The 12,888-nt window shown below is 42.9% G+C and overlaps 1 protein-coding gene across 2 annotated transcripts in view; it reads left to right on the top strand.

The window, feature by feature from the left end:
- Window positions 1-12,888, top strand: part of STAT1 (signal transducer and activator of transcription 1) — a 1,113,083-nt gene that overhangs the window by 142,715 nt on the left and 957,480 nt on the right. For both annotated transcript variants that reach the window (XM_073647949.1, XM_073647950.1), the window contains exon 5: window positions 4,138-4,227. In XM_073647949.1, the coding sequence (XP_073504050.1) occupies window positions 4,138-4,227 (90 nt within the window). The remainder of the gene's footprint in view (window positions 1-4,137; window positions 4,228-12,888) is intronic.

Raw genomic sequence — 12,888 nt, 5'->3', positions numbered from 1 at the left:
GGAAAGAAGTGTACAAAACCAGTCCATAACAACTCGCTCAATAATCTGTGCTGTGGTAGAGAACTCCGGCTGCAACCACTTTTGGATGAAGTGCAGCAGATCAAATATTTGGGAGCAAGGGAGTTTGTCACGGTGATATGTCCAGCGGGGGGCCCGTTCTGCCCTGACAGACATTGTCACCCCCAAGTGCTCCAATATTTCCATGCTCCAATATTTACATTTTCAATTTTGCATATTCTTTGGTGTCTTGTAAGGCTAAATTATAGTAGGCCTTTTGTAGCTCCCTCGTTAAGTATGGCACCAGGACTTACGCCCACTGCTTTAGTGGGAGTCTCTGCCTATCGTTGACCCTTTCAAAAACTGTTAAAAAGGCCCCTGTATCGTCACCCAGGATAATTTTCTGCAAGTGTCTCCTCCTAGCCATCCGGATAGAAAATTCATTAGCTGACCGTGGAGTCGGAGCTGTCGCAGTGGCACGAGCCATTGCTGGTGCTGCTGCTGATGCAGAGATGTATCTAGGTCTTCTAGCACCCGGGGCAAGAATTCAGTTTGGCGCCCCCCTTTTCCCCTGCTCCTTCCCTAGCACATGCGATTTGCACACTAAGGCCACAGCCCCACTATCAGTATTTGGTCAGTATTTTTCCTCAGGAGTGGGAGCCAAAACCAGGAGTGGGTGATAAATGCAGAATTGGTGACTTGTTTCTGTTATACCTTTTCTCTGATTGTTACTCACCTGGGAAGCAGGAAGAAAAGCTAGTTGTCACGTGACCATAAGTATGAAAATCGCATGTGAGTGAAGTGGCCATGTGATGACTGATGGAACCTGCAAGCAGACCTGAATCCTGACAGTGAGGAAATTACACGCTGTTAGGATTGGCTACAGGGCTTTATTTTATAATTAAAGATATCGTTCAGGTTCGAGATGAATGTCTGCAGTCACTGTATGTGACTGCAGGCTTCTGAATTCTCACAGCGCATGCACTTCTCCCTTTTAGGATTCTCCCTTTCTGTGGCAAAAGGGGATGGTCATGTCACCACAAGTATGAGATTTGTGTACTTTTAGCCACATTCCGACTAGACGTGTCCTGCCTCGCTCAATTCATTTTCATGGAGTGAGGCCATACATGTATAGTCAGCATGTGACTGCATGTTTGCAAATCACTGGCACGAGAGAATCCTGACAGCGTGCAGTGCGCACTGTGAGAATTCAGAAGTCTGCAGTCACATAGAATGACTGCAGGCTTATCACAAACCTGGACAACATCTTTAATGCTCCGAACATAGATAAAACTATAAAAATTTCAGCATCATAAAAAACATTTATATCCAGGTACCTGATAGATGACGTTGTCTCTGGAGTCATTCTCTTTCTTTTCTTCCTCTTGTCCAGACACCTGATGACTTTTCCCATCCACAAGTCTTTTCTGCAGGCTTAAATCTTCTCCGGTCTTCTGCAGCACATCCCCACATGATGCCCTTAAAGATAGCAGAGTCATTATAATGCTCCTGAATAAAAATATCTGCCCTACTCTGAGCCCCTGAATATATAATTGCCGCTCACTATATTCACTGTACAAAATATGACCCACACACTGTCCCTGTTATGGTACATTCTCTCCACACTGTCCTCCCCTTACCATACTGGGCTCCCTCTTCACACTGTCCTCACACTGAGTCCCCCCTATAGGGCCCAGTCTCTGTACTGTGCCCAATCATCACACTCCCCCTTCTTAGCTTACTGTTCCCTCCTGGCTGTGACCTTACACTGTCCCTCCATGCTACCCCCCACCCACTACTCAGTATCTATTCTGTGCCCCCTCACACTTTTCTTCCCCCATACTGTGTCCTCACACTATTCCTCTCAATAGTCTCCTTACACTTTTCCCCTACCTCCTCATATTTCCTCCTCACACATCCCACCAACTTCCCATACTGTGTCTGCACACATCCCATCACCAGATTTTATTCTGAGGGCACTATATTGATGACATTCTTATTCTATGGGCAGGATATGAAGAATCTTTTACTAATTTTGTAGGGGAATTGAACGTCAATGTAATTGGCCTCAGATTTACATCCAAATGTAATATCCATTCAATCAGTTTCCTTGATATTTAAATTGAGAAAGACAATGAGGGTCGGCTGCGAACCCAAAACTACCGTAAACGCACTGCCACTAAGAACTTGTTAAGGTGGGACAGTCCTCACCCCTTGAGCCTTAGGAGAGGGATCCCAAAGGGACAATATCTGCGTGTTCGACGCAACTGTTCATCCTCACATAGCTTTTGCTCTCAAGCTAGACAATTGAAAGACAGATTAATTGAAAGAGGCTATCCGAAAACAGTGTTGAAGGAGGCTTTTGCTAATGCGGTCTCTGAAACCAGGGCATCCCTGCTTAAGCCGAAGATGGCAACCCCCGGTGATCCCTTTCTTAGGGTGATAGACAATTTTGATCACTGTTCCACCGAGGTGAGACTCATACTCCAAAAACATTGGAATATTTTGAGGGCTGACAGTGAGATTGCAGATTTGCTAGCCCTGCATCCAGCGATCACATTCAGAAGAGGTCGATCTGTAAGGCTGCGTGCCCACGATGCAGATTTAATGCATTTCTGCGGCTGCATTTCCGCCGTGAAAACGCAATAAAAACGCATGTTAAGTTATCTGCCATGTTTACCAATGATAATCCACATGTGCTGTGCACATGCTGCGGAAATTTCCGCTGCGGATTATCATAGCGGAAAAATCCGCAGCACGTCCATTATTTTTGCTGATTCTCGGCAAAATCGCCGCCATTGACTTGCATTAAACCGCATAACATCCGCTTGCATACAAGTATGCATGCGAATGTTATTTGATTCAATGCGTGTATGGTACCCGGGTCTGGAGAAGAGGAGAGTCTCCTCCAAACCCGGGTACCATAGTACCTGTAGTTAAAAAAGAATTAAAATAAAAAAAACATTATACTCGCCTTCCAATGGCCCCCAGTCTCCTCAGCGATGCGTCCTGGCTCGCCGGCGGTTCGCGATGGTGTAAAAGGACCTTCCATTACGTCATTTAGTCATGTGCTGGTCACGTGACCGCTGGCGGTCGAGTGACATGTCACATGACTAAATGACGTCATGTCAGGTCCTCACACCACCGCGAGCCGCCCAACACATCGCACGCATCGATGAGGAGGCCGGGGGACATCGGAAGGTAAGTATAATCTTTATTTTTTTATTTTAAATTATTTTTTTTTACAGGTACAATGGTACCCAGGTCTGGAGGAGAGTCTCTTCTACTCCAGACCTGGGTACCATCCGCACATTGAACCGTGTGATATCCGCATCTGCAGATGCAGTGATGCGCATGTCACGCAGTCCAATGCAAGTCAATGGCGGCGATTACGCTGCGTGTCCGCAAAATTAATGGACATGCTGCGCATTTTTGAGTGCAGCATAAACGCTGCGTAAAAATCCGCAGCATGGGCATTGACATTGCGGCTTGTCATTGGGGACCATGGGGGACGGATTACCAAGCGTTTTTTAAGCGTTTTCGCTGCGGAAATTCCGCGGCAGAAATGCTTGAAAAACGCATAGTGGGCATGCAGCCTAAAAGTCACTAATGGGTCATGGAGAGCGCAGCGTGACTCAGAGAGTCTGCAGAGCGATGATATCACTGAGAAGAGGAGAAGATCGGTACTTGACTCTGGAGAGAGCATTTGTAGGTGAGTATATTAATACACTCACTACACACCATACACATCATACATATATTAACACATTTAATTAAAAAATATAGATTAGAGTGCTTCTTAAATTACAACTGCACTAAGCTACAGAAGTAAAACAGTGCTAACTCGGTGAATGACATGACTAAATATTTATGGACCTACCTGTATGAAAACAGGTGCAGACATGTTGAAACAGACATCCATATTATACAATTATAGTTTTGCTTCCTATCCTGTGTTTGCACCTGTATTTTTATATTCGTGGCTCAGACACTGATGCAATATCATGTGGCTATACTTTGTTTGCACAATGTACTGAGCATATCAGTGTTTCGCATGATAAATCCATGTTGTATAGTGTACAATGAGAAATATTTGTTACTCTGGTGAGTATCTAACCTAGGTTTTTTTTGTCTTTATAGAGTCAGGTGGGCAGCACACAATCTACTGTTGTAATTGACAAGCACAGAGAATTAGATAAGAAAGTGTGTGACATTAAGAATCGAGCTCTCGTAAGTACCACTTTTTTAACTTGGATAGTTAAAGAGGTTGAAAAAAGACTTGAGTCTATCAACTTCAACGTTGCTCCAGCAATCATACATTTTTTTGTCACTAAATTATCTATAACCCACAATGTCATGTGTACTGAGGAAAACATCAAGCCCTCTTTTAAAAGCTGTTCTAGTGTCTGCCATTACTACCTGTTGTGGTAAGGCATTCCACAATCTGACCGCTCTAATGTAAACAACCCTTTCCTAGTTAGCCACCGAAATTGTTTTTCTTCCTCCCATAATGAGTGCACCTTGGTCCTTAGTATGATCTTTGGCAGGAATAAGTTGTATTCCAGTCCTTTGTATTGACTGTGACCATACATATATTAATACATATAAATGAGGTCTCCTCCGAGGCGTCTTTTTTTGTGAGCTAATCAAGCCCAACTTTTCCAACCTCTCATCATATGGGAGGCCTTCCATCCCTTGTAATAATCTAGTTGTGCACCTTTGAACTGACTTTAACTTTTGAATATCCTTTTTAAACTGTTTAGCCCAAAACTGGATCTCATATTCTAGATGTAGCCTTTGAAGTGATTTATAAATGGGTAACAATATGTTGGGATCACGTGATTTTATCTCTTTATACTTCCTAAAAACTTCTTTGCTTTTGCGGCTGCTGCTTTACATTGAGTACTGCTGCTCAGCTTACTTATAACCAGAATACCTACAGTAAGTCCTTCTACTGTTCTGTAGTCCCAAGTATACTCCCATTTAATGTATTTGCAGCAATAGGATTACTCCGTCCTAGGTGCATTACTCTACTTTTATCAACATTAAACCTCTTTTGCCAAATGTTTGCCCTTTCTGACATCTTATCCAGATAGTTTTGTAATATTGTAAAGTCAAGGTCATATCTTAACCCCTTTACCCCCAAAGGTTGTTTGCACGTTAATAACTGGGCCAATTTTTACAATTCTGACCAGTGTCACTTTATGAGGTAATAACGCTAGAACACTTCAACGGATCCCACTGATTCTGAGAGCGAGTTTCCCACTGATTCTGAGAGTTTTTTCGTGACACATGGTACTTCAGGATAGTGGTAAAACTAATTTGATATGACTGCCATTTCTTTGTGAAAAACTTGGAAACTTGGCGAAAATTGTGAACATTTTTGCTATTTTTCAAATGTTTAATTTTTATGCCCTTAAATCAGAGAGATACAGTTAGGTCCATATATATTTGGACAGAGACATTTTTCTAATTTTGGTTCTAGACATTACCACAATGAATTTTAAACAAAACAATTCAGATGCAGTTGAAGTTCAGACTTTCAGCTTTCAGTTGAGGGTATCCACATTAAAATTGGATGAAGGGTTTAGGAGTTTCAGCTCCTTAACATGTGCCACCCTGTTTTTAAAGGGACCAAAAGTAATTGGACAATTGACTCCAAGGCTATTTCATGGACAGGTGTGGGCAATCCCTTCGTTATGTCATTCTCAATTAAGCAGATAAAAGGCCTGGAGTTGATTTGAGGTGTGGTTCTCGCATTTGGAAGGTTTTGGTGTGAAGTAAACATGCGGTCAAAGGAGCTCTCCATGCAGGTGAAACAAGCCATCCTTAAGCTGCAAAAACAGAAAAAACCCATCCGAGAAATTGCTACAATATTAGGAGTGGCAAAATCTACAGTTTGGTACATCCTGAGAAAGAAAGAAAGAAAGAAAGCACTGGTGAACTCATCAATGCAAAAAGACGTGGGCACCCACGGAAGACAACAGTGGTGGATGATCACAGAATAATCTCCATGGTGAAGAGAAACCCCTTCACAACAGCCAACCAAGTGAACAGCACTCTCCAAGAGGTAGGCGTATCAATATCCAAATCTACCATAAAGAGAAGACTGCATGAAAGTAAATACAGAGGGTTCACTGCACGGTGCAAGCCACTCATAAGCATCAAGAATAAAAAGGCTAGACTGGACTTTGCTAAAAAACATCTAAAAACGCCTGCACAGTTCTGGAAGAACATTCTTTGGACCGATGAAACCAAGATCAACCTCTACCAGAATAATGGAAAGAGAAAAGTATAGCGAAGGCGTGGTACAGCTCATGATCCAAAGCATACCACATCATCTGTAAAACACGGCGGAGGCAGTGTGATGGCTTGGGCATGCATGGCTACCAGTGACACTGGGTCACTAGTGTTTATTGATGATGTGACACAGGACAGAAGCAGCCGAATGAATTCTGATGTATTCGGAGCCATACTGTGTGCTCAGATCCAGCCAAATGCAGCCAAACTGATTGGTCGTCGTTTCATACTACAGATGGACAATGACCCAAAACATAAAGCCAAAGCAACGCAGGAGTTTATTAAAGCAAAGAAGTGGAATATTCTTGAATGGCCAAGTCAGTCACCTGATCTCAACCCAATTTAGCATGCATTTCACTTGTTAAAGACTAAACTTCAGACAGAAAGGCCCACAAACAAACAAACAGCAACTGAAAACCACCGCAGTGAAGGCCTGGCAGAGCATCAAAAAGGAGGAAACTGTTATGTTCTGCTACCAAAGCTAAGGAAAGAGAGGAGATCTGTCCCTACTATAAGACTCAGCTGAATCCCTACGATGTAACAGGGAACCTGATCCTGCGATCAGACCTGCTAAAGTCCTAATCTAGTCTGTACGGAGACCTATAGATTTGGGGAGGGAATCCCTACAAGTACTAAGGACTGGGAGGAATATGGGACACCTCCTAACAGAAATAGTAGCAGACAGACGAACAAACAAAATAGATAGAACCTAGAGGTCCGTAGACCAAGCAAACTAACAGAGTTAGATACAGAGCACAGGCTAGCTAGAAAGTAGATATACAATGAAGTCCAGCAAAGCCAGAAGGGCGGAGCAGGATTAAATAGGCCAACAAGGTCATGTGACCAGCAAAGGAAAAAAAACCTAACAGCAAGGTTCTAACAGTACCCCCCCTTCTAAGAGGATCCTCCGGATCCCCTAGGACCAGGCTTATCAGGAAATCTCCTGTGAAACGCTCTGATAAGTCTGGACGCGGAAACATCATCTGACCTCACCCAAGAGTTATCCTCGGGTCCGAAACCTTTCCAGGCCACAAGATACTGCAAACTACCTCTATACCGTCTAGAGTCAAGGATGCGAGAAATTTCATATTCCCCGTCCTCCACCACCGGAGGAACAGAGGCAGAGGCGTCACCATCCGACACAACAGCTTTTTTTAACAGAGAGACATGAAAGACCGGATTAATTCTCCAGGAGGTAGGAACCTCCAACCTAACAGCAGATTGGTTGACAACCTGAAGCACCTTAAAGGGCCCTACAAACTTGGGACCCAATTTCTTAGAAGGAATCCTCAACCGCAGATTCCTAGAGGACAACCAAACCATGTCACCAACAGCGAACAAAACCTCCTGTCGTTTCCTATCAAAGTAGTCTTTAGATTTTCTGTTGGCCTCCTGAAGATTACCACGCACATCCGTCCAAACTCTTTCCAAATCACCGGAAAAATTCTCCTCCTCAGGCATGGCAGATCCCAACTTGGAGAACGACCCAAACGACGGATGTCTCCCAGAACAACAAAAAAAAGGCGAACAACCAGCAGAAGAAGATGTATGATTGTTCAGAGCAAATTCGGCAAGTGGCAGAAACTCAGACCACCCCTCTTGATTGTCTGCCACAAAACAACGCAAGAACTGCTCAACATCCTGGTTTTTCCTTTCTGTCTGGCCATTAGATTCAGGATGATATCCGGACGAAAACGACAAATGAATTCCCAACCTGTCACAAAAGGCACGCCAAAAACGAGCCACGAACTGAGGACCCCTATCAGAAACAATGTCAGTAGGAACGCCATGAAGTCTAACAATTTCCTTGACAAAGGCCTTAGCGAGAGTTTTAGCGCAGGGCAGTTTGACGAAGGGAACCAAGTGACACATCTTGCTAAAACGGTCCACGACCACCCAGATGACAGTAAAACCCTCAGAGGGGGGAAGGTCAGTTATAAAGTCCATAGCCAAATGTGTCCAAGGAGCACTGGGGACCTCCAAAGGACAAAGCAACCCCGCAGCAGGAGTATGTGAGGACTTAGATCTAGCACATATAGTACATTGGCGCACCCACTTAATGACTTCCTTCTGCCATCCAGGCCACCAAAAACTGCGACCCACCAGTCTCTTGGTCTCAGAGATTCCGGGATGACCTGCCAACCGAGATTCGTGACACTCAACAAACAAATCTCTCCTAAAGGTCCCAGGCACAAACAACCTCCCATGAGGAGTGTTAGATGGGGCATTCTCCTGAGCTTTAAGAATCTCATCTTCCAAAACGGAGTCTAAAGCAGCTATCACAACACCTTCTTGTAAAATGTTTTCCTCTTTCTCAGCACCGACTATGGGAGAAAAACTGCGAGACAAGGCATCCGCCTTAACATTCTTAGTACCAGGGATGTAAGTAACGGAGAAATTAAACCGCGAGAAAAACAGTGCCCACCTAGCCTGACGGGAATTCAGGCGCTTGGCAGCGTCAAGATATATCAGATTTTTATGATCCGTAAGAACCTGAACGGGAAATTCCGCACCTTCCAAGAAGTGGCGCCAGTGTTCAAATGCGAGTTTAATAGCCAATAATTCCCGATTACCAATATCGTAATTCAATTCAGTCTCCGAAAATTTTTTTGAAAAAAATGCACAGGGATGTAATCCATCCCCGTTATCCTGAGACAATACTGCGCCAACCCCCACAGAGGAAGCATCAACCTCAACCAAAAACGGCCTAGTAACATCAGGCTGCATAAGGATGGGAGCAGAGGTGAACCTCTCCTTGAGATACACAAAAGCTTCAATGGCCTCAGAAGACCACTGAACCGCATCAGCACCTTTCCTGGTGAGATCAGTCAGAGGTTTGACAATACTAGAAAAATTTTTTATGAATTTTCTATAGTAATTGGCGAAACCCAAAAACCTCTGTATCGATTTCAAACCAATAGGCCTAGGCCATTCCTGCACAGCCTGAACCTTAACCGGATCCATCTCAAAACCTTTGCTGGAGATAATGTAGCCCAAAAAACTAATTCTCTGTACAGCGAACTCACATTTCTCCAGCTTAGCAAAAAGCGAATTGTCCATTAATAACTGTAATACCTCACGCACGCTCCGCCAATGAGACTCCAGATCTGGCGAATAAATCAAAATGTCATCCAAATACACAACCACATTTTTACCGATCAAAGGTCTAAGGATGTCATTAATCAGATTCTGAAAAAATGCAGGAGCATTAGTAAGACCAAAAGGCATAACCAGATTCTCAAAATGACCCACAGGAGTGTTAAAAGCAGTCTTCCATTCATCACCCTCCTTCATGCGCAACAGATTGTATGCCCCCTTAAGGTCAATTTTAGAGAACCACTTGGCCCCCAATAACTGGTTAAACAGATCAGGAATCAATGGCAGTGGGTAAGGATTGCGTACCGTAATTTTGTTAATCTCACGAAAATCCAGACAAGGACGTAAACCGCCGTCCTTTTTTTTTACAAAAAAAAATCCAACCGCCACAGGAGACTTAGAGGGCCTAATGTGACCGGCGGCCAAACTTGTCTGTATGTATTCCTCCAAAGCCTTCCTCTCAGGAATAGTAAGGTTAAATAAACGACTTTTAGGAAGAGTCGCTCCAGGGACAAATTCAATAGAACAATCATAGTCTCTATGGGGAGGCAAAACCTGCGATTCTTTCTCAGAAAAAACTCTCCAAAAATCCTGAATAGGAACAGGCAATTCTCCCCTATCCAAAGCTGCAATACGCCCGTTACAACACTTGTCATAACATTTATGGCTCCAGGATTTAATTTCACTGGTAGACCAATCCAGTACAGGATTGTGAAATTTTAACCAGGGCAAACCCAATATTACTGGAGAAGGCAAGTTATTCAACACTACCAAATCCAATTTCTCATGGTGAACACCATTAATAATGAGAGGAAATTCACTGACCTTGAGAGTAATATTCTTCAAAGGGGAGCCATCCACAGAAACCACAGCAATGGGGGATGATAAAGGTTCAGGTTTTAAATTGAGTTTTTCCACGAATCCCCCATCAATAACATTCAGTGTAGACCCGCAATCAACAAACACCCGAAATTCCATTAATTTTTCCTGAGCAATCGTGGAAGCAGCTAAAAATATACCCTTGGAATTTAAACAGGCAATACGGGCGTGACTGACCATTTTTTTTTCTTTCTTCATACGAAGCTCACAGCCTTTAATCAAATGACCAGATTTCCCGCAATAGAAACACAAGCCTTCTGAAAAACGACGGTGTTTTTCTTGAGAGCGAGGTGCCACCGATCCAATCTCCATCGGTTCACCACTGTTAGTACACACATTATCATAACCAGAAACTGACATAGCAGAGGATTTGCTCTCATTAACCCTAGCACGCAGTCTTCTGTCCACCCGTATAGCTAATTGCATAGCCTGTTGCAAATCCTCAGGTGTAGGATAAGCAATTAGCAGGTCTTTAACCTTTTCACTGAGCCCAGCAAGAAATAGACTTTTCAGAGCAGAATCGTTCCACCCTGTTTGAGTGGACCAACGACGAAAATGTGTACAATATTTTTCCATATTACCTGATCCTTGTTTTAAACGTCTCAACTCAGTCTCAGCTGATGCCGCACGGTCAGGATCATCATATAATAGTCCTAAAGCAGAAAAAAAACTATCCACTGATCTGAAGCATGTATCACTAGGTTGCAAAGAAAAGGCCCACTCCTGAGGCTCTTTGCGCAAAAGTGACATTATGAACCCTACGCGCTGGGATTCATCCCCAGAGGACTTGGGTCTCAAACGAAAATACAATAAGCAAGCATTTTTAAATGAAAAAAATTCTCGATGTTCACCAAAAAATAAATCCGGCAAACATACCTTAGGCTCCAAGAAATATGCTCCAGGACAGTTACTCACGTGCTGACGGAGCTCGGCCACTTCCAGAGAGAGTCCCTGCAGGTGTTTAGCCAAATCCTGAACCGACACCATGATGGAACAAAAAAAAATCTTTCCTTAGAGAATTTACAGGCTGGACTTACTGTTATGTTCTGCTACCAAAGCTAAGGAAAGAGAGGAGATCTGTCCCTACTATAAGACTCAGCTGAATCCCTACGATGTAACAGGGAACCTGATCCTGCGATCAGACCTGCTAAAGTCCTAATCTAGTCTGTACGGAGACCTATAGATTTGGGGAGGGAATCCCTACAAGTACTAAGGACTGGGAGGAATATGGGACACCTCCTAACAGAAATAGTAGCAGACAGACGAACAAACAAAATAGATAGAACCTAGAGGTCCGTAGACCAAGCAAACTAACAGAGTTAGATACAGAGCACAGGCTAGCTAGAAAGTAGATATACAATGAAGTCCAGCAAAGCCAGAAGGGCGGAGCAGGATTAAATAGGCCAACAAGGTCATGTGACCAGCAAAGGAAAAAAAACCTAACAGCAAGGTTCTAACAGAAACACAGCGTCTGATGATGTCCATGAGTTCAAGACTTCAGGCAGTCATTGCCAACAAAGGGTTTTCAACCAAGTACTAGAAATGAACATTTTATTTACAATTATTTAATCTGTCCAATTACTTTTGGTCCCTTTAAAAACAGGGTGGCACATGTTAAGGAGCTGAAACTCCTAAACCCTTCATCCAATTTTAATGTGGATACCCTCAAATGAAAGCTGAAAGTTTGAACTTCAACTGCATCTGTATTGTTTTGTTTAAAATTCATTGTGGTAATGTCTAGAACCAAAATTAGAAAAATGTTGTCTCTGTCCAAATATATATGGACCTAACTGTATGTCACACAAAATAGTTAATAACATTTCCCACATGTCTACTTTACATGAGCACAATTTTGTAGCTACATTTTTTTTTTTGTTATAAAGTTATACGGGTTAAAAGTTCCCCTGTGATTTCAAATTCTTCCAACAAAATTTACCAAACCATTTTGTTAGGGACCACATCACATTTGAAGTGACTTTGAGGGGGGCCTTTATGACAGAAAAGAACCAAAAGTGACATCTTCCTAAAAACTGCACCCCTCAAGGTGCTCAAAACCACATTCAGGAAGTTTATTAACTTTTCAGGTGCTTCACAAGAATTTTTGGAATGTGGAAGAAAACAATGAACATTTTAACTTTTTTGTTTCACAAAAATTTTACTTTAGACCCAGATTTTTTTATTTTTGTAAGGGTAACAGGTAAAAAACAAACCCCAAGATGTGTTGTGCATTTTCTCCTGAGCACACAGATACCCCAAATGTGAGGGAAAACCACTGTTTGGGCGCATGGCTTGGCTCGGAAGGGAAGGAAAGCCATTTGACTTTTTCAACGCAAAATTTGCTGAAATTGAGAGTGGACACATGTCTCTTTTGGAGAGCCCCCGATGTGCCTAAACAGTGGAAACCAGCCACAAGTGACCCCATTTTGGAAACTAGACCCCTTAAGGAACTTATCTAGATGTATGGTGCGCACTTCAAACCCCCAAGTGTTTCACAAAAGTTTATAACATAGAGCCGTGAAAATAAAAAAATCACTTTTTTCCCACAAAAATGATTTTTTAGCCTCAATTTTTTGATTTTTACAAGGGAAACAGGATAAATTGGATTCCCAAAGTTGA

This window comes from Phyllobates terribilis, unplaced genomic scaffold (genome assembly GCF_046119375.1).
Source record: "Phyllobates terribilis strain yellow unplaced genomic scaffold, ASM4611937v1 Scaffold_9__5_contigs__length_417890890, whole genome shotgun sequence".
In the NCBI taxonomy this organism is placed as follows: domain Eukaryota; kingdom Metazoa; phylum Chordata; class Amphibia; order Anura; family Dendrobatidae; genus Phyllobates; species Phyllobates terribilis.
The sequence above is the reverse complement of the archived record's forward strand: the minus strand, read 5'-3'. Positions and strand labels throughout refer to the sequence as shown.